The following is a 27731-nucleotide window of genomic DNA, read 5'->3' as shown; positions in this document are numbered from 1 at the left end:
GTGTTCCGCTCCCTCGGCCTGCCCGGCCCTTCCCCGCAGCCCGGGAGCCGCGGCCGAGCGGAGCCGCGGTCACGGCGCGGCCCAGGCAGGCGGCGGAGCCCCGTCAGCGCCGGGCGGAGCCGCCGCCGCGTCTGTTGGGGGGCGGGCGCGGGGCGGAGGAGGTGGAAGCCGCGAGGCCGCGGAGGTACCGTCCCTGAGGGCGTGCGGGCACAGCGGCGGGCGGGCCGCGGGCCGGGCATGGAGCGGTGGGTCGGGGCCGCCGGGGGGCTGGGATTCGCTGTGGGGAGCCGGCTGGGGCCGATGGCCGTGCTGGGAGCTCCTGGCCGCCTGCGCCGTCATCGGCGCCGTGGGCTGGCTGCTGCGGCTGCGGGACAGGAGGCCGGGCGGCCGCCGGGCGGCAGCGGCCGCCATCTCCTCCCCGACCCCCATCGCGTCCCCCGCTCCCCCACTCGGCCCCGGCGCCGCTCGCCGCGGGGAGCCAGCGCTGCAGCGGGAGCCGCCCAGGTGAGAGACTCGGGGGAGGCCGAGGGATGGTGCTGCCCCGCGGCGGGGCCGGGAGCGGGCACCGGGCACCGCCCGGGGAGGCCGCGCGGCCCTGCCCGGCTCCGCAGCGGCCGCGGGCCCCGCCGGGCCCTCCCCGCCGTCCCGTTCCCCTTCCCGCTTTGTCACGGCCGGGCCTCGCCGGCTCCGGCAGAGGCGGCTCCGCCCCGGCCCCGCTCCCGCGGCCCTGCTGCTGCTGCTCCCGCTGCTCCCGCATCCCCTCCCGCACCCTCCCCGGCCCGGGTCTAGACATAGGTGTGCGTTTCTCCTCCCTGAAAAGCTGTCCCTTTTCCCCCTCCCTTTTTTCTTTTCCCGTGGTTTATTTCAAGTTTGTTCAGCAGCTTCCTTTCAGCCACGTAGTTCATAACTGGTGGCTCATTTGCCCACAGGCGGTACAGACAAATCACCCCATCGCGGAGCCGCGGTTGCTCTAACATATGCAAATCCTATCAGCCGAATACAGCCAAAGACAGGATGTGACTGTCCATTCCTGCCTCGGAAAAACAAAGAAAAACCCAACAAAAACAACCCCAACCTAAAAGAATATTTTTTTATATTATTCATTTACTGAAAGATTTAATAAGAGTAGAGTAAAATAATACTGCCATCCTTAGTAGTCAGTCGTTCATTCTGTCTTGGGTCTAGTCTTAATTTCTTTTTGGAAGTAGATTCTGCTGCTTCATACTGACCCAGTGAGATAAAGAAAAATACAATTCTTGCCTATTCTTCCAGGATTTGATTGATTTGGAAGAACCCTAGAACATGTTGTTAAAGCAGTTCCTCATATTTGCAAAGGTAACTCACAAGGCCTTACGTGCTCAACTAGAAGAGTAGCAACCTCAGTGCTGGCTGTGCTCTGGATCATTTGCAGTTATATAATACATTTTACGGTTCAAATAATCTCATTTTGCACCTGCACGTAACAAACGGTCGAAGGATTGTCTCAATATGAGCAGTTGCTCTTTGCAGTCACACATTTTGTTTTGGACAGATCAAAATAGGTAATGAAATTAAAAACCAATATTGCTTATCTAAATTAGCTGAAATCTCATTGTCAGAACACAAATGGATTTTGTGAGAGTTCTGTGTTGTCACTCCAACAATGTTTTCCCTATTTCCACACCAAACGCCCTGTAGAAAACTCTTCATACTACCAGCAGATCTTAAACCTCATTCTTCACTGCTGGTCTGCTTTGCCATCTCATTTTGATTCAGTTGTGGCAGAGTTGTAATAGACACACAAAATAAATAACTTTTTTTTTTAACAGACAAAATTTTGAGCACTAAGATTTAGGTACCAGGTTCTGTCAAAACATGAGAAATCACTCCCTCACAGCATTTTTTTGCTTAACCACAAGGCAGGAAGGATTTTTGCGTGTTCCTGTCTACTCTCCATACATGAATTATATATATGTACAGGTCTGCTCTTCTGCAGAATGATTGTGCTAGTTCTGAACCCTAAAAATAGGAGCATTCCTCAGCTAATTCTTTAAGGTGTTATGTTGACTGCTCAGAGTGTTTTCACTGAGCTGTTTTTGCAGTGAACTTTCTCACCCCCCTGAGTTTTCATCTTTCTTGTGATTTTACAGTTATGCAGTCTCAAAAGGAAAATCCTTAGAATAGCAAGTTTGGATATTTTAATTGACCTTAGGGGCACATCCCTTAATTGAAACATACTGGTATCAAATTTTATTAAAAAAAACAGAGGATTAAGAATTGAAAACAAGTAAGAGGATCTTTCATATCTGTTGTTGTGGTCAGATAATCTGTTGTGGGCAAGTCAGATAATCGAAACAGTGAGGTTGCTTGGAGGCTCAGGAATCACAGGGGAGCTGCAATACCTTGGGGAGGTGGCTCAGCAGCATCAGCTGTGGCTCTGCTGCTCTTTGGTGGGGTTTTTAATTGGAAATACTCTCATTTCCCATTGTTTCAGTGAGATTCCAGTTAATACTTGTGAAATATTCAGGGGCTGAGGTTATGTTGTTCTTAAACCACAGGCATTCAAAATAAGATGTTCATAAAAAAAAAGAGACAGCTCCCAAAGGAAATGTCCCTCCAAGGAAACAACCCTCAAACTCGCATGACTGTTGACTTGTAATAATTGAAGGACTGTTGAAGTTTGGCATTAAGTACATTTTCATAGTGTTTCCTAATACTAGGAATGTGTTTGTTCTAACTCACATTGCAGTGAAACTTAATGTGGTGCTGTATGGATGGCTGCTGAAAGCTACAAAAACTTACTGTGTGCATTTAGGTTTTTTAAATATACAAAAAGTAGTCTTAAGTTTCACTAACTGAGTATGAAACCTGAAATTGAAAATAAAGTACTAAAACAGCCATACACCCTGTCCAAAGCAGAACAAGGCTCATGAAATGGCTCAGCAGTGGAGGAGGGGGCCGTGCAAGGCAGGAGTGAAGCAGGCTGAGGGAATAGCACAGCTGAATCATTCCTGTCTGGAGCTTCCCTTCCTGAGCAGTTGTGCCAGGGGAATCACAGCCTGCCTGCAGGTACATGGCTGCAGTTCTGATGAAATAATGGGAAAGCTTCTTACATTTTGGAGCTGCCCAAATCCTGTATTTTTCAGCTGTGTTTTTCAGAGCAAGGAATTTGTGTTGGCATCAGCTTGGTTTTAGTGTCTTCTTGCTGAGCAGTGTGGAAGCTGTCAGTGTGGATTACATGGAGGGACATGAACCTGGGGAATTGGATCATAGCAGAGAGAAGGATGTTCCTTTGGAAATGGAGAAATTCTCCCAGCTTCTGTTTTCTGTTGGAGAGGGAGATCTGAAAAGATCAGTTGTTTTTTTCTTCTGGCTGTTTGCTCTCAAAACAGGCCTGGGAAACAACATGCTGTGTACATATTTCCAGCCTTGCATCACAGCCAGAGAAAGCCTGCCCTGGTTGCTGCATTGTGCTTGTCCCCATGACTTCTGTCAGCCAGAAAGTCCTGAGGAAATACTAGAAGTAGTTCTGTGCCTTTAGCTGGAGGTGCAGCCCCTTGTCTTGGGGCTGACTGGTGCTCCTGTCCTTGTATTGCATTGCACAAATAAATTGTGCCTTCTTGTCAGGAATCAAATATTTCTTTTAATGAGTAAATGCTCTAGAATGAGTTTTCACTCTAGAAGAAATTGAAAAAGGACTACCAAGAACAAAATGCAAGCTGTAAAAACTCTTTTAAGTGGTCGAGAGAGGAGGAAGTAAACTTGCGATGTGTCTGGTAGCTTAAAAACATTGAATTGAAAATTTTGATTTTTCTGCACTGCAAGGATCTCTTCAGAATCCCAAGAAATTGCTAAGAGGCATTTTTTTCCTTTGCTTTAGTACACCATTTAAGTAGCAGAAGAAGTTTTGGTTTTTACAGTTTTTCTCCCTTTTTGCCCTTCCTGTAGGTGGAATAACAATGGATACAATATTATCCCGATTAAAGAAGCTCAGCCACGATGAGCTTAGAGAAGAGATTGTGAGAGCAGGACTGAAATGTGGGCCCATTACTGCAACTACAAGGTTTATTTTTGAAAAAAAATTGGCTCAGGCACTGTTGGAGCAGCAAGGAGCACTGGAGGAGGAAGGGTCTGCTATGCCAGAGGAGGCTGCTGGAAATGTCCCAGTGAATCACAACGGCCATGGAAGTGCTTCTGAGGAGGTAGACTTTGGGTACTGTGTGGGTCTGAACCCTCCAGAAGAAGATGCTGTGACACTCATGAACTGTTCAGCTCCAGCCTGTGGTGCTGAATCACAAATCACTGCTCAGACACCATCCAGAGATCCTCCGCTGTTCTATGGTGTTTGCCCAGTTTATGACGACATATTGGCCAGGAATGGTAAATACTCACTTCCCTTATTTCCAGTGATAAAGCATTTTGGTCATGGCTGAGTAGAGTTCTTTTATGTAACAGTTGTTCTGAACACCACTGCATTAGTATTGTAAGCATTGTTTGAAGTATTTTTTTGTTCCTATAAATAGTATTTATTCTGAGGCAAAGGAACAACAGTTCAAGACATCCCAGGTGTTTACCATTACAGTTCCTACATATGAGGATCCTCTAATCTGTGTAGCTCAGATGAAGAAGATTATTTCTTATTGCTACTCTGGGACCCATCCTGTGCCTTAAATCCCTCTCAAGAATAAAAAGTAACCCTGTAAATAAACAATCAAAAAACTATTTATATTGTCATCAGTTAAAGCTTAAATGATCCCTTCTAAAAGTTTTCACATCTTCGTTTCTGTTCCTGACAGGAGTAGAGTTGTGCACAGGATTATTTCCTCTGAGACAGTAGTAAGAATTCTTACTAAGAAAAGGCACATTAAGATATCTTTATCTGAACAATATCATTTAAAGGAGAAGAAGAAGGATTTGTTTATTATCTAAGATACTCTGTAGAGATCTTAAAGTTGTGAATCAGTTACAAAGCTGGTCTTTCTGAGCAAGGCAGCATCAAAAGTAATTCAGGGTGAATAAGCTCCAAGTTTGCTTTTCCATCTGGAATTGAAATGCTTTGTTGAAGGTGGCCCATCCACTGAAAGGGTGTTGATTGATGGGAATGGCTCAGCCCTGTACAGGGATCGCCTGACATTACCTGGAGAGTGTGGGAGGCTCCTACTCAGTTTCCAAGAGACAAGATTTAAAAGGACTTTTGGCCTTTATGTTATGTTTGGAAGAGAAACAGTCTGAGACCAAAGCTGGAATGATAGTCTTAGAATTCTGTAATCTGTCTAGGAATTGAAATCTGAGATTATTGAAACAATGCAACTTTGATGATTCTTGTTGCAGAGAGAATACATGTTTATGAAGATAGGAAGGAAGCTCTCCAGGCTGTTAAGATGATAAAGGGTTCCCGTTTTAAAGCTTTTACAAACAGAGAGGATGCTGAGAAATTTGCTAAAGGAATCTGTGATTATTTCCCATCTCCAGGCAAGTCCTCTTTATGTTTGTCTCCAGTGAAAATGGGATCATTTAACAGAGGTAAGTGGGGAACTTCATCTCTCTACAGTAGATGCAATAGACAGCATTGATTTTTTCTTTTTGTGAGAGAAGCAGCAGCTGCCTTACCAATGCACTAATAACAGAAAAAAATTCAAAGGTGAAGCACTGAAGAAACTGAAGTTTAAAACAACTTTTATTTTAAGTGTAGAAATGTTGAACATGTCGAAAATATTTTCAATGTAAAGTACCATTGCTACTCTTCTAAAGCTGAAATGTAGGTAATGGTCTGCATGGATACCTTGCTTAGTATTCCATGGTCATATTTGTTAGGATTCACTTTTACTCATGGACTTCAGGATTTTCAGGTTTAGCAAGATGCTGATAAAATTGCACAGTATATTTAAACTGTACTCAATTCTTAAGTAAATTTGTAAGTTCAGAAACAAAATGGTAAGCACTGATCATATTTCACAGTGTTCCCTGTTGCTAGATTAAAGTGATTTAGGAGTTACAGAACTCCTAAAAATTGCAGAAGCAATTTTAATAATGAGAAAATGGTTGTTTCTTGCTGAATTTTGCTTGGGATGGGAGCAGACTGGTAATTACAAAGTTTACCAGTCCCTATTAAAGTCTGAAACACTTTTACAAGTTGATTGATCATTTTCCTCTCCCTCCCTATTACTAATTACTAGTGTATTTAAATGTCTTGTTATTGAGTTCAGTTTCCTTACTCCTGTATATTAAAGATGCCAAATTAATACATGGTTTAGATTAAAAGCATAATTTTCAGGGCCTGGGTGTGCAGATGGTGATCATGGAAAGAATGTATCTAGAAAGGAGTGATTTGTTTTTTGATAGATGGCTTGTGCTCCCCTGAGGGTGACACTGCAAATAAGGAGAGAGCCAACAGCTACAAAAGTCCACGGACTCAAGATCTCACAGCTAAGCTTCGGAAAGCTGTGGAGAAAGGAGACACAGCAACATTCTCAGACCTTATTTGGAGTAACCCTCGTTACCTGATTGGGTCAGGAGACAACCCAACTATTGTACAGGTGAAAAACCAGCAACAAAACACGAAAATCCGGGTTCTGGTTTAGTGATGTAGCTTTTGGGGCCTGAAAGCAGAAGTGGAAGGAGTGATGTTTTCTGCTTCTCCTTCAAGACACCTTGCTCCACCCAGTGCAGGGTTTCTCTGTTCATTGACAGCAGCTGGGGCACTTCTCTGTAAGTCCCCCTGAGAGCTGCCTTTGCTGCAGCAGAGCTAAAGGAACTGAGTGTGCAGTTCTTCAGAGGAGGAATAGTTGTCATCAGTAGTGCAAGGAATAGGCTTGTCTTCTTATTCTTTGGTCTCCTCCAAGTAATTACAACCTTTTTAAAACAGACTAAATTTAAGGACCAGGGTAGGGCCTAGGCTGTAATTAGGTGTTCCTACAGCATTGCTTACCTAAGTGCCTCTATTAAATTCCAAAACCATGTATAAGGTGCCATTTAGCAAACACTGACTATCTTCAACTTGCATCAGACCAGCTTTGTGAAGTTGTTGAAATTTTTTATGTAATATAGCAAAGCAGCTGAATTTTTTATATCTATACCCATTTTCCTACTCTTTATCTAAACTGGGCATCCTACCTCCCTTTATTGTGTAATATCTTAATGTATTTTTTGCCACATTCTTTCCTTAAATAAAGGCACTGAGTGTAAGAATAATTTCATTAATTATAACAATAATACGGGTGTAAAGATAAGTCTTTACAAAAATATCCATGTAAAACTCTGTGTAGGAACCCATGTATTTTCACAGTTAAATCAGTTACATCTCTGGGTGTAAGAAAGCTGTTTAGGTTGAGGTTCATTCTAATACTGGTCTTTTTTTTCCAGGAAGGGTGTAGGTACAATGTCATGCATGTTGCTGCCAAGGAGAATCAGCCTGCTATCTGCCAGTTACTGCTGGACACTCTGGAAAATCCAGAATTTATGCGGCTGATGTACCCAGATGATAACGATGTCATGTTGAGGAAACGCATCCAATATATTGTTGACCTTTACCTGAACACTCCAGATAAAATGGTAAGATTTGGGGGGTTACCTGGTTATTATTATTATTATTATTATTATTATTATTATTATTATTATTATTATTGGAAGGAGTTAAGGGAGACTGAAAGAGAACAGAACAGAAGGGGAGCTGTCCATGAATTCTGTGGGTTTTGGTAATCATTATTCCGCGCCATAGTGGGAACAGATTTGTTAAGAGCTGAGATAATTAGTCATGACATGTATTTACTTTCCTCAGTCTCAAAATTAAATGTGTGGTATTGACTTTATAATCTTTCTAAGTGGATGTGAATTTTTTCCTTTTTCCCACTGCAGTGGTTTGATACTCCGTTGCATTTTGCTTGCAAGTTTGGGAATGTGGATGTGGTTAACGTGCTTACCTCACACCCAGCCATTGTAAAAAATCCAAAAAACAAATATGATCAAACTCCAGCAGAAGTAAGTCTCTCCATGTCCACAGCAATCCCAGAAACATTATCCTCATCAGCATTTTTCATATTCAGACATTACTGACTACCATAGATGGAAGACTTGTAGTAAGGTGCTAGTGTCATAATTAAAGAGTAAATTCTGTATAACATTAAAAATATTTTATACCGATTGTGTAGTTGGAAAAGTTTCAGAATTTATGAAGTTGGATGTATTTTAGTTGCTCTATTATGAATTAAAAGTACTGGGTGAGATGGGTAGGGGCCAATAATGTGATTTTTCTGAAAGAACACTTTGCAGTTGATTTGAAAATGAGATTATTACGCTGCCCTAACAAATACAATTATATTAACAGGTAGTTTGTGAAAGAAGCAAGAACAAATCTGCCGAATTGAAAGAAAAGATAAGAGAGTACTTGAAAGGTCTGTATGCAGAGTTTGGTACTGTATCAGGCGTGTATTTTGGCTCTTGGCTGTCTCCTGTTTGCTTTCTGTAGCATTTGAGTTCATAAATGATGCTGCTGTACAGTGCTCTGAGAACCAAAGGGAAATTCTAACACTGAGCAGGGATGGAGAACTTTTTGTCTTTTAAATGACAGTCAGCACTCTTAATGTATGGATCACAAGGTTGCCCTCATGGCTCTGTAACACAGGCATGGCCCTGATTGAGTAAGCTTGGAGCAGAGTGTTCAATCTAAAAGAAACAAAAACCTTTTGCAGGGCAAGAGGTGTATCTGTCATGCTGGGGAGTCTTGTCATTTTATAATTTCCTTGACACAGAACTTTCTCTGTTTTGTCGTGTGTTTAGGTATTTGCAAAAGGAGGTTGTGAAAAATGTTAAAGACCCCGAGGGAAGGGCTTTTGGGATTATTGCAGATGTTTTTGTGTTTGAAAGAGAAGGGAACCTACACTAAAATGTGATCTGTAATCACTGGAGCAGTGAGTCTGAATTACAAGTAGTTTTACTAAGATGGTTCCGTGTACAGGTGCATTGGTAGTCCAGGAGGAAGCAGCAGGCTGATGTAATATAAGCTGAATGAGAAAGCTCTGTATGATTTATTTTAGGTCACTATTATGTTCCACTCCTGAGGGCAGAAGACAATTCCTCAGCTCCAGTCATTGGGGCACCGTGGTCGCCTGACCAGACGGATGATGGCCCCCAGAGAACTTGGCCTAAATACCCTGGCAGCCCCAAAGACCCAGTGCTGTCCATCAGGGCTTTTGCAGGCCCCATGAGCCCTTCAAAGGTAAGGAGAGAATTCCCTGTGACTCCAATGCCCATGCTTCTCCTTTTAGTGAATAAAGATCCCCACAGGGTTCCTTGTGTGGTGTAGCTTGCTCCCGGAACAGATTGTGGCTCTCTCTTTGCTGAGGAGATGGATTTTCTTCCGTGGAGAAGCACAGAAACTTGTAATTTTTTTTTTTTTTTTCTGAAAACAGAAATGTGGTGTAAATAAAAAGAGTAGAAGTTCAGTCAAAAACTGTTTTCTTTTTCCTCTTGGAATCTATTCAAGGGGCACCTTTAGCATACCTTTCATTTCTTACAGTTGCTGTAGCTTTCTAACCTGAAGCAAAGACTTTCAAAGCAGCTTTTGAATCAGTTTTAAAAACCTTAACTGTATCTTTATCTCATTTCTAGAAGTTGCCACTGGATGTTAACCTCTGCTTGTTGAATTAACGTAAATATATTTTGCTAGATGGAAAAACTGACAACCAAGTAGTAGGTGTTGGGATGGTTTTGGAAATGTATTGACTGTATAGTGGAAAAGCAAAATCTTCAGTTTTCAGAAGGAATACTTAGATATCTGTTAAATATATTCCAGACTTACAGGTGTTTGTTTGACTCATTTATTTAATGTGAACATGCTGCAAATATGACTGCTTTAGAAACAGTGAATACATACAGTGGAGGACTGATGGTTGCATTCTTTAAGACTGAGTTCTACCAAAATGCTTAATGCTTTTTCTTCTAAAAGTTCTTGATCAATTTTCTGTTCAACTGGCAGAAATTTAAATATCATTTATACTCCAAAAAATAATCTCTAGGGTATAAGCAGTTCATAATTTTGATTGCTGACATGTATTTTTAATGTCTGAATGTAATTCTTAGTCATCATTGTGATCCTTGTCGTGTAAAGTGAAGTGCAGGATTTTGCAAAAAATTTCCCCTGAGGCATTCCAACTTCAAAATAGACTGCAAGAATTTATTCTAATAATTGTAGCAAGTCTGTACATTAAAAATATCCCTTTTGCATACTAGAAAAAAATGACCAGGAATCTTTTTTAATTAAATAGAATGACATGGCAAAATCACAAGACACGTCTGTTTCCTGCTGCACACACGTTAAAATCAGGCAGATGTGGTGTCTGTGCAGTTGATTTTCAGATGATTGTACATTATGGTCCTTCTCTTTCATGAGCAGTTAAGAGATCAGAGTAACCATCATTAGTGAAAGGAGTAACTTTAGATCCAGTGTGAGATCCTTCATAGCTGGAGTTGAGCAGAATTTGTGGACAGCAAACAGCTAAACATCTTCCAGGCCTGTGGGTAGATGTGTAGCCAGCACTGAGTTAGTTCATACTGTGGGGGTTGTTTTTGAATTTGTTTCTGTTTTTTAAAGGCTGAAGAATTTCGCAGGCTGTGGAAGACTCCACCTCGAGAGAGAGCTGGCTTCTTTCACAATGTCAGGAAATCTGATCTGGAGAGAGGTGTTGAAAGAGTTGGAAGGTATCTGAAAGACTGTCAATATAAAAACTTAATAATAGATCATGTAAAAGCAAAAGACTGTGCTGAGACTACAGTTATTACTCACTGCACAATATCTTGGGGCAAAAGCTACTGCAGAAATAATGAAATGTTTTGCAGTTGGATTTTTACTATATTTTTGTGTAAATAAGATAGTTAAAATGTGAGACCTGGCTTTCTTAGCTTTGGCATTAAAAATATTTTAGCTGTTATTGATGGTATGTATGGAATGCTTTTCACAGACATTTACTTGCCTCATTTGTCAGATCTAAAATGATGCATAGCCTGTTCTGTGAAAGTGAGGGATTGTTAAAAGGGAGCAGAATGAAAAGCTTCTACTACAAATTGGCTGTTTTATAAAAGCTCTGTGTGTGTTGTGTGTCCTTGCAGCTAAAATACCTTCTATCAGCAACATATGGAAAAAATACTTTGTTAAAAGCTGACTGCATTTCATTCTTCAAAATAATCCCTCGCATCATCCTCCCTCTCCCATTCCCAAATAGAAAAAGCTGGTGCATGCAGTATCAGTGGGGATTCTTCTCTATCTGATGTCTAGATACAGTCAACTTAAAGATAGCAATGTTTATGCTGCCAACTGTAAAAATAGTAGATGAAATGTAAAAAATACTCTAGAACAAATGAGGTGATACTTTGCTAAGGATGTGTGTGTGCTTTTGCAGACTGTTGTTGTGGTGGGATTGTGTTGCCTGGTTGCTTGTTTGTGCTCCTGTTTGTAGCTGTTAAAATGTTGTCAGAAAAGTTGTTGTCAAACTGATACTTATGTCTTCACAAATGATTCATTTTATTTTATTTATTGCAGGGAGTTAGCTCATGAACTGGGGTTCCCGTGGGTTGAATACTGGGAATTTCTGGGCTGTTTTGTTGATCTGTCTTCCCAGGAGGGGCTGCAAAAATTAGAAGAGTACCTGAGTCATCGTGAAATGAGCGAAAAGGCTCAGCCAGAAACAGGGGAAAATGAAACCTGCAATAGATATAAAACTCCACATCCCTCTGGTAAGAAAAGGGCAAATGCTGCAAACAATGGGTTGTACCTGGGGAGAAGAGAGACAGAAAAACTTGGTGCCCAGGGGAAGCAGTATTCACCTGTTGTGGTTGCTGTTATTCACCTGTTATCCAAACAGTCTGAGTACAGCATCAAAATAAAAGCCAACTGTGAATGTAGAAGTACAGACTTTATCCTTCATTTGAAGTAGTTTATTTGAGTGTAGCCCCCAAATGAAATCCCTGTAAGAAAACCTCTGTATGTTTTCACTCCGACCATTTGGGCATTCATCTTAAAACATAGAATTTTGTAATCCACAGATATGGAATAAATAACATTTAAAAAAGAAAATAATGATTCTTTACAACTGTGAACCTGAAAAGACACAAAAAGCAAAACCCAGGAAATCTTTTATACCTTAGACCACTGCTTGCCATGTGTGTATTTTGCACTTTAGCTTTAGTCAGGTTAGTTCATGCTGTTACATATAGTCAGAGAGGTCTTCAGGAAATAGAATAAGGCATTAGGATTGTGCATTTTTGTCCTAGCTTATGTACTTGACATTCTGTTTAAAGTCTTATGTGTTGCTCTTGTTAAAATTGTTTACAGGCAAAAGCAAAAAGTCCTGCAATTCCATTTCTGTTGGAGCATTTTTGGATGAGGATGATGATGACATGAGCTTAGAAGAAATTAAAAACAGACAAAATGCAGCACGAAACATCAGCCCCTCTCTGGTGCCCAAGGAGCCCAGCATTGATGCCATTGGAGATGCTGAGTGTGATATCCTGTCCATGGAGTGTGCAGGAAACATCATAGAGACCTCAGCTCACCCTCGGCACTATGAGAAGGGGGCTGCTGCCAGCAAAAATGGGTTTTGCAGTCCTGTGTCCAGTAAAAGGATCATCAGTGACAGAAAGCAGCTGCATGATGGGTCAGAATGCCTCATGTCACCTGTTTCTAATTTGATGTCAGAATTTGAAGGCCTGTCATTCCAAGAACAAGAGGTTGCAGGAGTATCTCATAAAATCACTGAAAAAACTGAGAATGAGGGCATTCTGGACAAGACCTGCTGTGCAGTGTCACTGGCAAGTTCTTCTGAGCCAAGTGTTACAGGAAAACATGGAGAGACCAAGTTAAGGACAGACCACAGAATATCATTAGAAAAGGAAAGAGTGTCCAGAGAACCTGGGGTTCAGACTAGGGAGCCACAGCAACGTCAAGAACTTTCTTCCCAGAAGTTTCTTTCGAAGACTTCACCCACAAATTACAATTTAAAGTTATTCCTTCTTGGGTAAGAATGGCCTTTTTAAACTCTTACTTGCACAGACAGTCTCTGCTGATATAAAACTAAGTGGTTTGGAATTGGGGTGTTTCATTGCCTGAACAAATAAATGGTTCGGTTTTCATCTAGTTCTGTTTCCATTCTAGGGAGCAGCCCTCGAAGCTGGATGGTGATGTCTTAGCAGCTATAGAAGGAGCAGAGATTGATCCCCAGAAATTCCCAATGATTTACAAATGGAAACACGCAGTGCAATCGTACTCCTCATCTGACAGGCAAAGGTATTGCTGCAAACTCAGTCACAGGAGCTGAAGTACATTTTTAGCAGGTCAGCTTGAATAGCAGAATTGCAGGCCTTGTTGCTCCCAAACCCCTATTATAAATTCAGCAGAATTAACTGTGTTCTGAAGTTAATCACCAAAGTCTTTTTGTCTGTTGTCTATTGATAAGAGTTTCCTGATGCTGCAGTCATGTTCTTTCCATTCTACTGCTGTCCCAAGTAACTTGAGCATGTCTCCACAGACAAATCAGATGTGACTGTTTTCCACTTGGCCAGTGTCTCATTTTACTGATTTGGTACTTGGATCCTTCACTGGACTCAGTGATAGTTGTGCTGTTGGTTTGTAATTCATCCCTGTTGTTGATGCAGTGCAGGAATGTTGTGTTTGTTGCCTTGTGGTACTTAGATTGTGCTGAGGGATATTAAGGTGAATTTATTATCTTTATGCGTCTTATTAAGTGGTTTTATTTTTACTCTTTATTACCCCAGTCCAAAATAACTGTTCATGTGAAGGATGGTGTGTGTCATCATGGCCATTTTGAAAGAAATAATGTATTACTGATTTGGGCAACACAATCTATATAGAATATAGAATATATAGAATCTAGAACATGTAGAATATTGGGCAACAATCTAAATAGAATATTTCATGCTCTTCCTGTTCCTTCTCTTCTTCCAGACCTGTCTCTTACCATACAGGATTTTCCTCAGCTGGTGCATTGGTTCTGAGATGGAAAGTCATTCTAGTTAAACTGCTGCTCTCATTATTGCGGTTTCCTTTAAAATATGTACAATGACTTCTGATTTCTTTCAGTTGGCCAAGTCCAGCGTTGAAGGCAAGATTCCAGTCCCAATCCATGGCTGCTGGTCTTCCAAATGCTTCAGTGTATCCTAGTTCAGGAAGAAACAGTCCCATCCCAGGAAGTCCGGGGAAACACGGCACCTCCTTCCCTCCGGAGCCCGGCAGCCCCGGGCGCTACAGCCCTGCCTGCATCCTGCGCTACTTTGCAGAGCCTCCTGCCCACTAGAGTGCAACTCCTCATCCTGGGACTTCAGTTCTGTTCTCATTGTTAGAGTGGAGGAAAAACTACAATGTTACTAAGGTGACATGAGGTTTGTACTCAGCTATTTATTTTTCCTCAATTGAGGACAACTGTATGTTTAAACAATGGAGTATATGTCTTAATGCCACAGACGAGGTAGATTATTACTGGTGATAAGCAAGAAGTTTGTGAGTGCAGTTGTCCAGTAGCTGAATTAACCCTTGTTGCCAGTACCACAGTGGGCTGAACTGTCCTTAGCAATGGTGGTAATTGCTATCACTACTTATCCTCATTGTAATGAACACACGGCCCTCAACTGCCTTTCTTGACCTTGGATAGTCGAGGAAATGCATCATCAGCAAATAGAACGTGGGAGAGGAGATTGATGGCAGAAATGTTCTCCTGCTTGCAGGGGAAAAGCCTAAAATGTGCCTGGGAATGCGAGGATAACTTTGCCGTGTGGAGCAGGGATGTGAACCCCTGTGCAGAAGCAGAGAGTGTTTCCAGCCAGCTGGGCTGGGCAGTTGATACCCACAGCCACCCTCACCTGTCTGTCCGTGTGTGTGTGCACAGATCTGCACAGAGACCCTCGAGGCTCTGCTTGTTCTGAGGCTGTTACAGACACTGAGATCTACTGAGTGCTTTAGAAACAGGGCACTGTAGAAACTATTGGGATTCCTTTAGTGGTAGTGGGAAGATTTAAGGAAAAGAAAAGCTTAAAAATTAGCTGGTTATTTTTTCTCCAGAGACACTATTAACACTAGCAGATTTGAATAGTTTTTACAGAAAAGCACATCAGCAATAATCTCAGCAAATTTACCAGCAAGATACTTTATCTTAATGGTCTGGTTTGTAATATATTAGCATGGTAGCCAGTGGCCCAGGAGGTGGCTATTTCCCAGCTGTAAAGAGAGAGGACTAAGGACAAAATATTTTTATGAAATCTGAGCTTTTACTGTGTCTCTAGTGTTGATGTGGTAATGAGTTTTTGTTACAGCAGTCAATAATTTTATTCTGCAGCCTTCTGTAAGAATGACTTGTTTTGACAGCGTGATGCTGAGAATAAGAAAGCTTTTCAAAACTCCAGAGAGTTTTCCATATCAAGCCTAGTGCTTGTAATGTTGCATGAAAGGCTTCCAGAAACAGCTCTCTGTTAACAGGTTAAAAAAAAAAAAAAAAAAAAAAAAAAAAGAAAAAAGACCTATCTACTGTTACAAGATAAATCTGATCAGAAAATGAAGTTCTGCAGGACTGTGCTGGTGAGAAGGGATGGATTAGGATGGGCTGGTGCCACACAGTCAGTGAGAGCTCAGAGCCACCAGGCAGGGTTGGAAGAGAAGGGCACCGAGTTGAGCAAACACGGGTGGGAGGCAGGAGGGGCTGGCCCGGCCTCCCCCAGGGTCCCACCCACCCCTCGGGGCCATTCCAGAGCCGGGGCTCTCCCACGGCAGTGACTGTTCTACACAAACTGTGCACCCTCACAGCTTCGTGATTGGTACAAACCTAAACACTGCACTTAATGCATTTGCAAGCTCAGTAGTGCCTTTTGTAATATATTTTTTTAATTAAATTTTTTGTTCTTTTGGAAGTTTTTTTTAAAAAGTGGCATCCACTTACTATGGGCAGATAAAATACAGTTTTTCTTCTGGGCTTTCTGAACAGGATGTCTTTTAATGTCCCTAAGTTGGATTATTTGGTGCGATAGCTCTCCATGGGGGGAGAGACTCCTCTTTTAGAAATTATTAAAAAAAAAAGGCTTATTTTACTCTTTTGTTAAAATTGAACCTAGTTCTATGGAGCTGGACATTAGGAAGAGCTACTTTACATAAATGCCTCTCATTCAGTCATATTCCAGACTAGTATCAGGGGCTTGGGGGGTGTCATACTTTAGGAAACATGTTTAAAAAAAACCCAGAACCAAAATCATAACCTTCTGCTAATAAGTATGTTAACTGACTTATTTCATAAGGGTTTTTTGTTGGGTTGTTTTTTTAATTTTTTATGTAGTAGGCTCCATGGTCTCAAAATATTTTAAGATCCCACATACATAGAGTTTTACTCCAAAAGAATTGAGATTGGTGTTTTGGTTTTTTTTTTTTTTTTTACTGGGTGGTTGGGTTTTTTCAATAATTTATTGTAAATTACATCTTTATCATTCTGGAGAAATTGATCAGCTGATGTAATTGCCTAATACCATGTTAGAGCCAAACTGCTGGGGTAAGTTGCTGTGGGTGCAGCTGCTGTTCTCCATCCTGGTCCTTCACAGCTGTGGTACAGCAGCCTTGCCCTTTTGCTAAGAGTTTGTTACTGAGCCAGGAGACTGATACTAACACTCTAGTTCGTTGTCCTTTTTACTTTTATTATGCTTTGCTTTATTTTTTTAATATTTAAATGTATGTTACTGGTATGTACATGTAGCCAGACACCCCCCACACCCTTGCCTTTCACTTTGTAATGTTGTTTTGGTTCAGTCAGGAGAGTATTTTTTTAACTGTGTTATATAATGTGCATTAGTCCAGTTGTACTTCACTTACGAGGTCATTTTTCTAACAATGTTACTTCAGCTATGACAGAAATAGCAATTTATGCAGCGATTTGATCATTTGTGATTTTGTGAAGAAAGCCCTTCAACACTGAGCCTGTGGAGACAATTTAAATCAGAGTGATAGTGCTTGAATTGTGTTTTCTTGGCCAAAAGTTCACTTTTAAAGGTGCAAAAGAGCTGTGTTTTTGTTGGTTGTTTTTTAATTAGCAAAGTGTCATGTTAAAAATACAGAAGTATCCCACTTTCTATTAAAATCAAATAAATAGCTGAAATGAATAGCTGTGTTGAATATGGGATGTGGGGAGGAGGAGCTGGGCATGACAGGGCAACTCACTGGCTTGTCCAGGCCTTGCTTGTACAGTACCTGCAGCTTTTGTGTGTGTGCACAGTGACAATGGACTACACCACCAAAGACTTAAGAGTCTGACAGTGTTGAAGAGACATGAACTCAGCCTATGGTAAAAAAGACATAATTTTAAATTTCACACTTTCCACCCCCACCTTGAGTGTCACCAAAACTGTTGTTAATTTCTGTAGCTGTGCAAAGAGGTGTTGTGTCCTCTGGTTGCCCACCAAGAGCTCATTCACTGACACAGGGGCTGTAGAAGGGGATGTGTGTGAGAGGGTACATGTGCACCCACACAACACTAAAAATCACAGAATTTTCATCTCACAGGAGCTGGTTCCTTGTGGTGGTGACAGAGTCCTGCAAATGGCTGTGCTCAGGCTACAGCAGGTCCCCTCCTGGGCAGCTCTGTGGCTGATGACAATTAACTGCTCTGGCTCCCACATCCAGTTTACATTTCAGGTGGTTGGTGAAAGAGCTGTTGCCCTGAGCAGTGTGGGACACACCAGGTCCTGCACCAGCAGTCCCTGCAGAGCTCCAGCCACACCTGCTACAGCTGCCCATGCAGCCATTCAGCTGAAGAGACAGGAAAGACAGACAGACCAAGTATTTTATTCAAAACTTTAAAAAAGTTAATAGACAAAAACTGATAAATTATTCTCATTCCATCAAGGAGAGACATGTCATGATGGTTTCCTCTTGCCCCCCACACCTTATACTACACAATAATCAGTTTGTTCCCTACTCTGTTCCTTGAACTTATCCTGATGTAGCAGCAGTTCAGTATCAAGCCCTTAAATCCTCTTCTCCATAGGCTGTGTGTCCTGATTATGCTTCGTACAGCTCTGACAGGATTAAGTTCAGCATCATCAACATCCTTATTGATCAGAGAATCTGTCAAACAAGTTAGTTATGTCTGCTGATCTACTATAAACTGAGCCAAGTTTCTACATCAGCTCAGGGTAGCCAGCAAGCTTCAGAATGCTTCTGAGCCCTCCCCTCCCACAGGCCCAGCAGCATCAGAGCTGTATGAAGGGGACCCTTGAAGCATTCTGCCCAATGCCTGTCCTATACACTCGCCCTAGACAAGCCACCCCATGGCCACCTGCTCACCATTCTGGCAACAGCAGTTTGCTGCAGTGCTGCAGCACCTCTGACCTGCAGCATCACTACCCTGAACTCAGTGGTGGTACTGCTCTACTCTGAAAGTAAGGTATCAACAAATACAAATCAGTGGAAAGAGCACTCAAAAATATATCAGTAACTGAAAGCACTTCGAGAAGGTTGCTGCTTTCCTTTCCTCCCATCTTACTGCTACAGTCCCATCCCTACAGACTTCTCCAGACCATGTTTTGGTTAAAGGCTTTACAAGCCTGAAAAATATTCTTTAAACATCTTAAAGGACATCCTGAGGATGGTGGAACACTTAATATAAGCAGCAGTTAGTTCTAGCACCACAGCTCTGAGGCAAATGTTTTTTTACCCTCTTTCCTTCATGCTCATAACCTCCAGGCACAGTTTACATGGGCTTTTTGGGGGCAGAGGGGAACAATAACACAACATCAACATACACACTCAACAGCTTACAAAAACTGAAGCTTTATCCCTTTGTCCTTTGGACAGCAGAATTCCCTGTTTGTCACTTCTGGAGGAGCTGGAACAAGCTGGCTCATCTTTTCTTTTAGCTGCAGTGTGATACAAGGCTGTTCACACCAATCGCTTTCCTGCACAAGAAAAATACCCACAGCAGCAAGCTTTGGTTAGAGAAATTCACAGCGGGGTGAGGGAAAAGTCAGTGCTCTTACAACTGCTGAGCAGACATTCAACCTGTATTCCACAGCTCAGCTTTGAGTTTTGGGGAATACTTAAGGACTGGACATGTTCAGGCTTACAAAGGTTTCTTCTTTTCTGGACTGAAAGGCAGATGAATATGAAGGAGGAATGGGGCTAAAGGACATTTTAAGACAGCATCACACCCCAACGTAATAAAAATCTAGTGGTACTGTAGCAGAATGTGCTAGTGCAAAGAGACTAGAGGCAGCTCCTGGACAGCCTTCCATCCATCTGGCTCACTCAGGTGCGTGTGATTTTGTCTGGAGGCATGAAACCTGTGTCACCCAGCGTGCGAAGGGCCACTCTGCCGTTGGGACGGATCACCAAGTGAGTGATGCTGCCGTTGTTGAGAGACAGTCGCAGCCAACCTTCTGGGGGGAACTGCAGTGCTCTGGGGACAAAAACACATCTATTAGTAATTCCTGAACAGTTAGATTAACCAAGCCCTCACAGCATTATCTTCTATCCCAGATAGGGGGGAGAAGGAGGAGGAAACTCAAAATTGCTGGGCATTGTGGAGCTTGTGTACCAATGCCCCCAGTCAGCCTTGGAAAAAAGCCTTTTCTTGTGGAAATGCTGTAAAACCACAGCGTTGGTAACTGGACTGGGGCCAAGAGTGCCCTTGGCTAAGCACAGTCCAGCAGATGGGTGTGATTACTGCTGACAGGATTAGTTCAAGTGGACAGAAGGCAGCAGCTCCACACAGTGAGGCTGCCGGGAGTGCTCTGAGCAGCCCCTCACAGCCAGGGCAGGGGATGGCCCAGCGAGGCTGCAGCAGCACCACAGCACCTGAGCAGGTGGGACAGAGCTGGCTCAGCACCCAGGGGCTGCCTGAGCAGAGGACCTGGATGTGGCAAACTGTGACTGTCACACTCCATTTCAGCCACACCCCCACAGCAAAGGCAGCCACACAGGATTCCCTCCAGTGGCCTGCACACACCTAGGGAAGAAATTCACTGGAACTACTTTCAATGGGCTACATCATTCCCCAGGAAGGACAAGGACAAGTACATTGTGACTTCGACAGAAACACAGCATCACAGCTGGCCTGCAGTCATTCTGAATTTCCTAACTCAACAGCCTCAGGAGCTCCATCAATTGTATTAAACAGCTGGAAAAAATACCATGTTGCCTCAAACAGCTTTTGCCTCTGATACTGAGGAATAACTTTGTTTTGGCTCTTATGACAGTCTTGTGGAGAGTCCAAAAAATGAAATACCAGCTACAGCCAAGCTAGATTTTTGTACTATCAGATTGACTGCAATCAAAGGCACAGAAGAGACATTAAAATGAAGAGGAAGGCAACAGCAAAGAGAAAAAGTATGTAAGTATTTCAGGTAAAGCCTTGGCAGGAACAACATGGTATTTATTAGCATAGGAAACAATAATCTGTTTACCTGATCAATAATTTCAAGTACAGCAATTTTGAAAAGCTCTAAAACAGCCCACAGAGCAGACAGGCTAGCATTTACCTAGCTCAGCTAAATAAAGCTAACTGAAACTGTTGTAGGTATTGATCAGATTAAAGTTTAATCACATCTGTCCTGCTCACGACAAATTATCTTACAGACAATGCTTTGTTGATGGGGAAGAGAAATAAAACAGACTCAGCTGGCTGGATACAGAGACAGGCAAAGATCCAGAACTGTTTTCTCCTTTATGAACAACCTTGATGTTATTGGAAAGATCCACTCTCCCTCTCCCAATAATGCAATACTGGATGGTACTGCAAAAACACACTAATGCAACTTCAACATAACTCAAAAATATCCATCAGTAAAGAATTCCCAAAACAGAATCAATCTTTAATTATGTAAGCTCAAATTCATGTCACCTCAAAGAGACGCATCCAGTAATGCATCTATTTGTAATCTTTTCCAACAGGCACTACCCTCAGGTTTATGGAAGCAGAAGCATATAGTAATTAAAGTAACTGTCCAGATGTACAGAAAAGGGTACATTTCACTGACTTAGCCATTTTTGCTTTAGAATTAGAATGGAAGTGTTCTAATTATCAAATGTACCTTGATGAAGTTGCAGCAGCAGTTGCTCACAATGCAGGCACTGATCTCCAACACTTCAAAGAAGTGAAATCAACTCATCTCCCCCCTCAGTGGTGGCCCAAGCCAGCCCTGTAGGATGAGCCCTCCCTGGAGCAGCCCCAGGAGCAGGGCAGGCAGCCATACCTGCAGACGATGTAGCGGATGACGTTGGCGTGGCACACGAAGATCTCGTAGCTGTCCTCCTCCTGCTTGGCGTCAGCTCGGTGGATGAAGTTGCGAAACGCAGCCTCGATGCGAGCTCCATCTTCGTAATACTGCTGAGGGCACAGTTACACAGCTCACAGCAACACTGCCTGCATCCCTCATCTCCTCAAGAGCTCCTGGTCACTGGGTGCACCCTTGGGGCTGAACTCATGCTCAAGCACTGCAGGTTATTTTAACTGCTCTGCACTCTTACTGAGCAGGAGGAAAGAATGCAATTATCTAAGGGCTGGGATAACAAACATCAGCTCAGACACTGTAAGTTATTGCTACTGTCCATACAGAGTATACTCAAAAACACCCCAAACCATAAATAAAAAAAAACTTTAAAGAAAAACTTACCACAGCTTCTGGTTTCCAGTGGGAGACTGGAGGGTCTGGTTCTATAGGTGCTCCCTCTCTCAGCAGATCAGTACTGATTTTTTTGACTCCTGAAATATTAGATACACATTCAGAAACAAGTTGTTCACATGCCATTACAAACAGCCCCACAACTCTCCAATCAATACATTTTTCACAGTCTTTCTTTGAGGAAGGCTTACTCTCCAACATGAATCTCCCCAACAAAACTGTTTTGCCATCGGCAAGACAACTTATTCCAACTGAACAGAACGGCCTGTCTGTTACACTTTGGAAAAGTGTATTTGTACTTTTAAAGATAAACTGGAAACAAGCAGAATTACAGGTTTCTTTATAAATACAGACATTCACACAGGGCTCGGAAATGGCTAAATAACATCTCATCCTTAAGGACAAGCTTAGAATTCTACTGGAAGCAGTTTTAAGAATCAGAAGACAATGAAAAATTAGGCAAAGTCTCTTACCTGGGAGATGTTTGCTTATAATTTCAGTTGTTTCAGTTGCTCTAGTCATGGAGGAGTGGATAATCTGATCAAATTTTAATCCCAAGCTTGCCAGCCTGCGTCCAGTCAGTTCAGCCTGCTCTCGACCTTAAAAAGCACATTCATTACAGAAATTAGTGACATTCCCATTAGAACCTCACACAAACTCCCAAGAGAGTTGTCCAGCAGATATAAAAGGTCTACATCAATGCTGGGCTTTTTCCTTTCAAAAAGTAACTGGACAACATTTTCATTAGAGCCACTACTAAGGCCAAGCTTACTGGTTGGACAATTTCAAGTCATACTTGCATCAGTAGGAAAAAAATTCTTTGTTTCAATTAGGAAAAAAAAAAACCCAAAACTTACTCAGCAACTTTCACTGAAAGTGAAATCAATATCCCTGCCAGCCTCATCCCCAGGAAGCAACAATCCCCCTCAGGCCTGACAGTGTGCTGTTGTTCATAAAGGCAACACCAGCTTGGCACAGTTCACAGCACCTGGGCAGCCTCAGGCAGGTTCAGCCACCCTTCAGGCAGCCAGGTGAAAAGACAACAGACAGGTTAAGTCACTTAAGGCACAGGATGAGACAGGATTAACACTGTGCTTTGTTACCAGTTTAAGACTGCACTTGGGGCCTGCAATTAGCATTTCACTCCTGTTTGCACACCAGTAATTGAGATGTGGGTGGGAAAAAAATCCACAGTCATAATTCTTTCCCTTCGGAAAACAGTGTTGGCAAATATATAATCAAGGAAGTGTTCACTGCTTTTCAAGTACATAATTAAAAGTAATACTAATTAGCATCTGAGACCTAGTGACAGGATCAGTGAGTTAAGATTAACACAGACAAAGGTTATCCTCAATTCATGTAAGTGATTAGCAGTACTCCCAGAAACAGTGACAAAAGTGGAATGTATTTAATTATAAACACTCCAGCTGAAAGTCAGAGGTGTTTTCTTTTTAATAAATCAGCAGATGAAGTTAAGAGAAACACAAGAAAAATCCATCTCAATGAAGTTTAAGAGCCACAGCCCTTAGGAATTACATCAGCAGGCATGAAAGTTTGCTAAAGCAACCTTAAGATAATTTGGAGTTGCCTTTGACAAGTTTCTGAATGTGTTTAGAACTCTCTAAATCACATCTTAATGTGTGGATCAAAACTGAAGAAAACACACTTATTCATGACATCTTTCTGCCACAAAGGAATACAGAAAGTAGACTGAGGTTTGGCAGCAAGACCCAGAACAGTGCTGAGTTACTGACCTCATCAGGTAAAAAATAATTTCCTCAAGATGCAGAGCATGATGCTGCTGGTGGTACCTACCCAGTGGGGTCAGAGTCCTGTCTTTATCAGCCCGGCCATCCAGGTGGTACTGGGAGTGCCTGATCAGGAATATGTGCCTGGTGGCTTTTGCTTTGCAGTGATCCAAGCGAGAGGCGAGCTCTTCTTCCCCCGTTTCTTCATTTTTCTTTTTGAGGTTGATAAGAGCCAGTGGTTCACGTCTAAACAAACACATTTAAAGAGTCATTTTTAGATAGGGGAGACTAAGAGGCAGGGGATTTTTACAGATATGTAGTCTTGCCTTAATTCCAGACATAGCTGAAGAACTAAAACCGACACTTTAGTCACCTGTATCATGAAACTGATTCAAACCTTTGTGCGAAAAGTAAAAATAAATGCCCACATTTATTAAAAAAAAAGTTAAGTCATGGGTTAAAAGGCCTAACTTGACATAAGTAAATTTGCCACTTAGTCCCAGCCACCTGAATTAATTATTGGGAAAAAAAAAAAACAACCAATGAGCAACAGAAAAACTTGTAGGGTGTAACAGTATGTTTTTTGACAAGAAAAACTAACCAGGAAGGATACCCAAGAAAAGAGGAAAAGGTGTTGACTGACCATTAAAGAAAGAAAATGCTTCATGTCTAAAAGGCCCTGTGATAACACCTACGAAATTTGCACTTCATCAATCCCATTTACATCAAATGACAAAAAAATCACCTCCCCAACAACATCCTGGAAAGACTCCAACCTTCTTCAGTGCACATTGAGAATTATTTTCTGCTTTAAACTAGGTCACATCAGGTCTCTCCAGTAACATTTTTATTTTTCAGCCTGGAGTGTTTTATTTATCCTTTCATCTTTTCAGCACTCTCTCCCCTCATGCCACTTTAATCTCTCTTCCACTTGTCACAGTGCACACGAGCACCCTGCTCTGCACATCAGCCAGACAGCTGACCTGGTTCTTCCTGAGGACAGGGATCTCCCCCTCTCTCTGCTATCACAGTTTAGTGCTGCAGATCTCCCACCTCCAGCATCAACCCTGCCCAAACCTTCCCTGCTCTGGGTCTGGGCCCCCTCTGCACTGATTCCCCACCCCATTAATGCAAATCCTTTTCTATGTCACTCCACCTGACAGCATATTTTATTCATACCACACCTCACTTCTTCCAGTATTAAGCTTGTTTATTTGATGACAGATTTTTTAAATGGAAAATAATTTTTATTCAGTTTAGGAAAAAGTAATTTGCTCACAGAAAATTCCTGCTTCCCACACCTATTTCTCACAGCAAGCCTGGCTGTGCAAAGCCCTCCTGCCTCCGTTTTGCTTTCCTGAACACATGATTTCCATTAGACAATGAGGCTCTACACAGTCCTCAAGCTGTTAATTCCTCAGCAAGGCATTAAAAATGAAAAAACAGGCCAGTAACAACAAGTTCTATCGCTACTTCACAGGATACTTTTGATTCACTGGAAACTATACTGCTGGCAAGATATAACAGGAAAACAAAAAAAATCTTTAAAATCAATTCAAGCACATTAGTAAAGCAGCAAGGGGAATAACTCATGTGATGTCTGCCATTACATATTCCACATGAATGAAACCAGATCTGTCCTCTCTCAGAACTGAGCTGCACAATTCCTGTGCAAGTGGCAGAGACCAACATTCCCCGTGTGATACCCTGTCAGACCAATAACAAGTTTGATATTTGCATTTGTTTGCTTCAAACTTGAAAAGCCATTGGTTGTTAAGAATATTGTAGTATCTAGTTATCTGCTCAAGACTTGACTTTCTAAACCTTCCCTGTTCCCAAAGAACAGTGGTCAGATATTCTGTGTATTTAAAAGCCATTTAGCAACTTTGCACATTAACTGCTCCTGCCAGTAACATCCAAAAGCCAAGATTAAGATTTCAAGCAGGCACAACCTAAGGCACAACTGGTAGACCACAAGCAGCAGAGAACAAATTGATCTGGGGTAAGTAATATATTCCACTGCCACTGTTTGCACACTGTGATAAATGGTGATTGGCTATCCTGACCTGCCAGGAAGTATTATCTGGCCATGTTTGCTCAGGCAGTGGTGACAGCACAGTCTCTACTTCCTGGATTGGTCTAAAAAAAATAACTTGAGTCTGAAAGTACTGTAGAATCCTTGAAGAAAATCAACCATTTGGCAGAACCAGAAAGGCCTGGAGCTGCAGTTAAACAAGCAGCTTTAGTACCTCCCTCAGTATAATTGTGTAACCAGCTCTAACCTTATTGAATGAAGGTATTTTTATCACTGGGGGGTACATAGCCCTATTTACACGAGCATTTAATCCCGTAGCCTCTCAAAAATTAAAATTATGCATTATACAATAAAAATCTGTTAGTGCTTAAGTTTGGATTTACTGTGATTAAGCTGGAGCCTGACATGAGTCTCCCCTGGGAGATAATTCTACCAGACCGAACCCAAATGAGCCAAAGCTCCATGCAGATATCTGCACGTTCTAATTAAAGATTCAGAAAAATGTAGCCAACCATTGCGTGAATGTGTTTCAACGCTGAAGAACACGAGTGAGTTTGGTTCAAAGCCACAGTGCCTTTAGAAGGATTTAAGCCCAGGCAGCTCCATGAGCAGCAGGCCCCGTGCCGGCCCAGCACGTGAGAGCGCCTGGCATCCACAGGGAGCTGCTGCCGGGCTGGAAAACCCTGCTGCAGACACACAGCAGCACCGAGGCATGGCTGGAAAATACATAAAAAAGGCAAGCTTCTGCTCAGCTTACATTTATCACAAGCCTGAGGCTTGGCAGTCGCGCTGGCGGAAAGCATCAAATAAAGGGACCTGCACAGGGTAAGTGTCCGAGCTGTCTGAACAAAACCCAGCGCCGCTCATCCCTCCAGAGCTCCAGCGCTCCACGGGTGCTCACGAACTTCAGCTGGATTCTGCTCTGAGCGGGTCACCACACGGAATTTCACCGGCAAACCAGTCCCGTCGAGCCCGGGGCTGCTGCCGCGGGGACCCGGGGCCTCCCGACCCCGAGGGGCCCTGCCCCGCCCCGAGCCCGCTCCCCCCGGGGCTCCGGAGAGGGGTTCAGGGCAGCTCCCGCCGCCCCCCGGATCCCCCCGGCCCCTCACCACAGCCGCGACCTCCCCGGCCGAGGAGGCGGCCCCGCCACCGCAGCCCGGCCGCGCCCACCTGTCCCAGTTGCTGTCCCAGTAGCTGCCGCTGCCGGCGGGTCTCTCGATCCAGCCGGCGGCCGGCGGGCAGGAGGCGGCGGGCGGCAGCAGCAGCAAGCCGGGCGGCGCGGCGGAGGGCACGGCGGAGCCCCCGGGCGCGGCTCGCTATCGCCACCGCCGCGGGCCGGCTGCTTGCCCACGACGACGGCGGAGAGCAGGACGGAGCCGCCCGCCAGCCCGCAGGCGGCGAGCGCCAGGGCGCGGCGGACTGACATGGCGGGGCGGCCGCGTGCCCCTCACCGGCGAGCCCGCCCCGCTGCGCCCCGCCCCGGACGGAGCGCGGTGCGGGGCAAGATTCCTCCGCGAACGGGGAGCAAGGAGCCCACCAACCCCCCGGCCCTCACAGACCCTCACGGGCCCGGCCCGGGCCCCTCTGCCCCAGCCGCGGTGCCCGCGGAGCCGCACCCGCCTCAGGCCGGGCTCAGGGGCTGGTCCTGCCTGGCCGCTCCCAAACCGGTTTCCACCCCAGGCGGGTCACCGTGTAGGGCTCGGCAGGGGATTCCCGCCAGCGCTGCCTGGTTTAATCGCCTGATGCCGTGATCAGTCATCCTTCAGGGTGGAAAAGACCTGTACGTTGAGTCCAGCCATGAACCCGGCACTGCCGAGTCCGTCATATTTAATTATAAGCCCTGAGCCTTATCACTGTGCCCAGCTGCTCCTCAGTACAACAAAGATCAGGAGTGCTGGAGAGGGTCCAGCACGGGCCGCAAGGTTGATGAGGGGTCTGGAGCCTCTCTTATCTCTTATCTTGTGGGACTGAAGACTCTTTGTCACTTGTGCCCACTGTTGGGATAAGGACAATGGCCTTAAACTGGAATACAAGAAGTTTCACTTCAACATGAGGAAGACCTTCTTTACATTGAGGGTGGCAGAGCTCTGGGACAGCTGCCCAGGGAGGTTGTGGGGTCTCCTTCAGTGGAGATGTTCCAAACCCACCTGGGATGTGTTCCTGTGTCACCTGTTCTTGGTGACCCTGCTTTGGCTGGGAGTGGGACTGGATGATCTCCAGAGGTCCCTTCTGACCGCAATGATTCTGTGATTCTGTCATATTGGAACAGATCTCTTACAGGCAGCACTGGGTCCCTGGCACTGGAAACCAGG

General features: G+C 43.6%; 2 protein-coding genes across 2 annotated transcripts; one reads left to right on the top strand and one right to left on the bottom strand.

The window, feature by feature from the left end:
• The first annotated feature begins 237 nt into the window (after window positions 1-237).
• Window positions 238-17111, top strand: ANKLE2 (ankyrin repeat and LEM domain containing 2). The gene is given in 15 exon segments (XM_030958604.1): window positions 238-261; window positions 263-442; window positions 444-504; window positions 3928-4359; window positions 5311-5502; window positions 6322-6515; window positions 7342-7530; window positions 7834-7956; window positions 8303-8369; window positions 9012-9193; window positions 10568-10674; window positions 11513-11706; window positions 12305-12986; window positions 13124-13255; window positions 14069-17111. Coding segments are annotated over 15 exon segments (2973 nt in total). The 3' UTR covers window positions 14283-17111.
• Window positions 17015-26873, bottom strand: PGAM5 (PGAM family member 5, mitochondrial serine/threonine protein phosphatase). Its single transcript, XM_030958605.1, is given in 7 exon segments — window positions 17015-19412; window positions 21208-21341; window positions 21628-21716; window positions 22110-22235; window positions 23452-23630; window positions 26590-26728; window positions 26731-26873. Coding segments are annotated over 7 exon segments (933 nt in total). The 5' UTR covers window positions 26846-26873; the 3' UTR covers window positions 17015-19261.
• Window positions 26874-27731: the final 858 nt, after the last annotated feature.

This window comes from Camarhynchus parvulus, chromosome 15 (assembly GCF_901933205.1).
Source record: "Camarhynchus parvulus chromosome 15, STF_HiC, whole genome shotgun sequence".
Lineage (NCBI taxonomy): Eukaryota > Metazoa > Chordata > Aves > Passeriformes > Thraupidae > Camarhynchus > Camarhynchus parvulus.
Note: the sequence above shows the minus strand (reverse complement) of the source record. Positions and strands in the feature narration are given on the sequence as shown.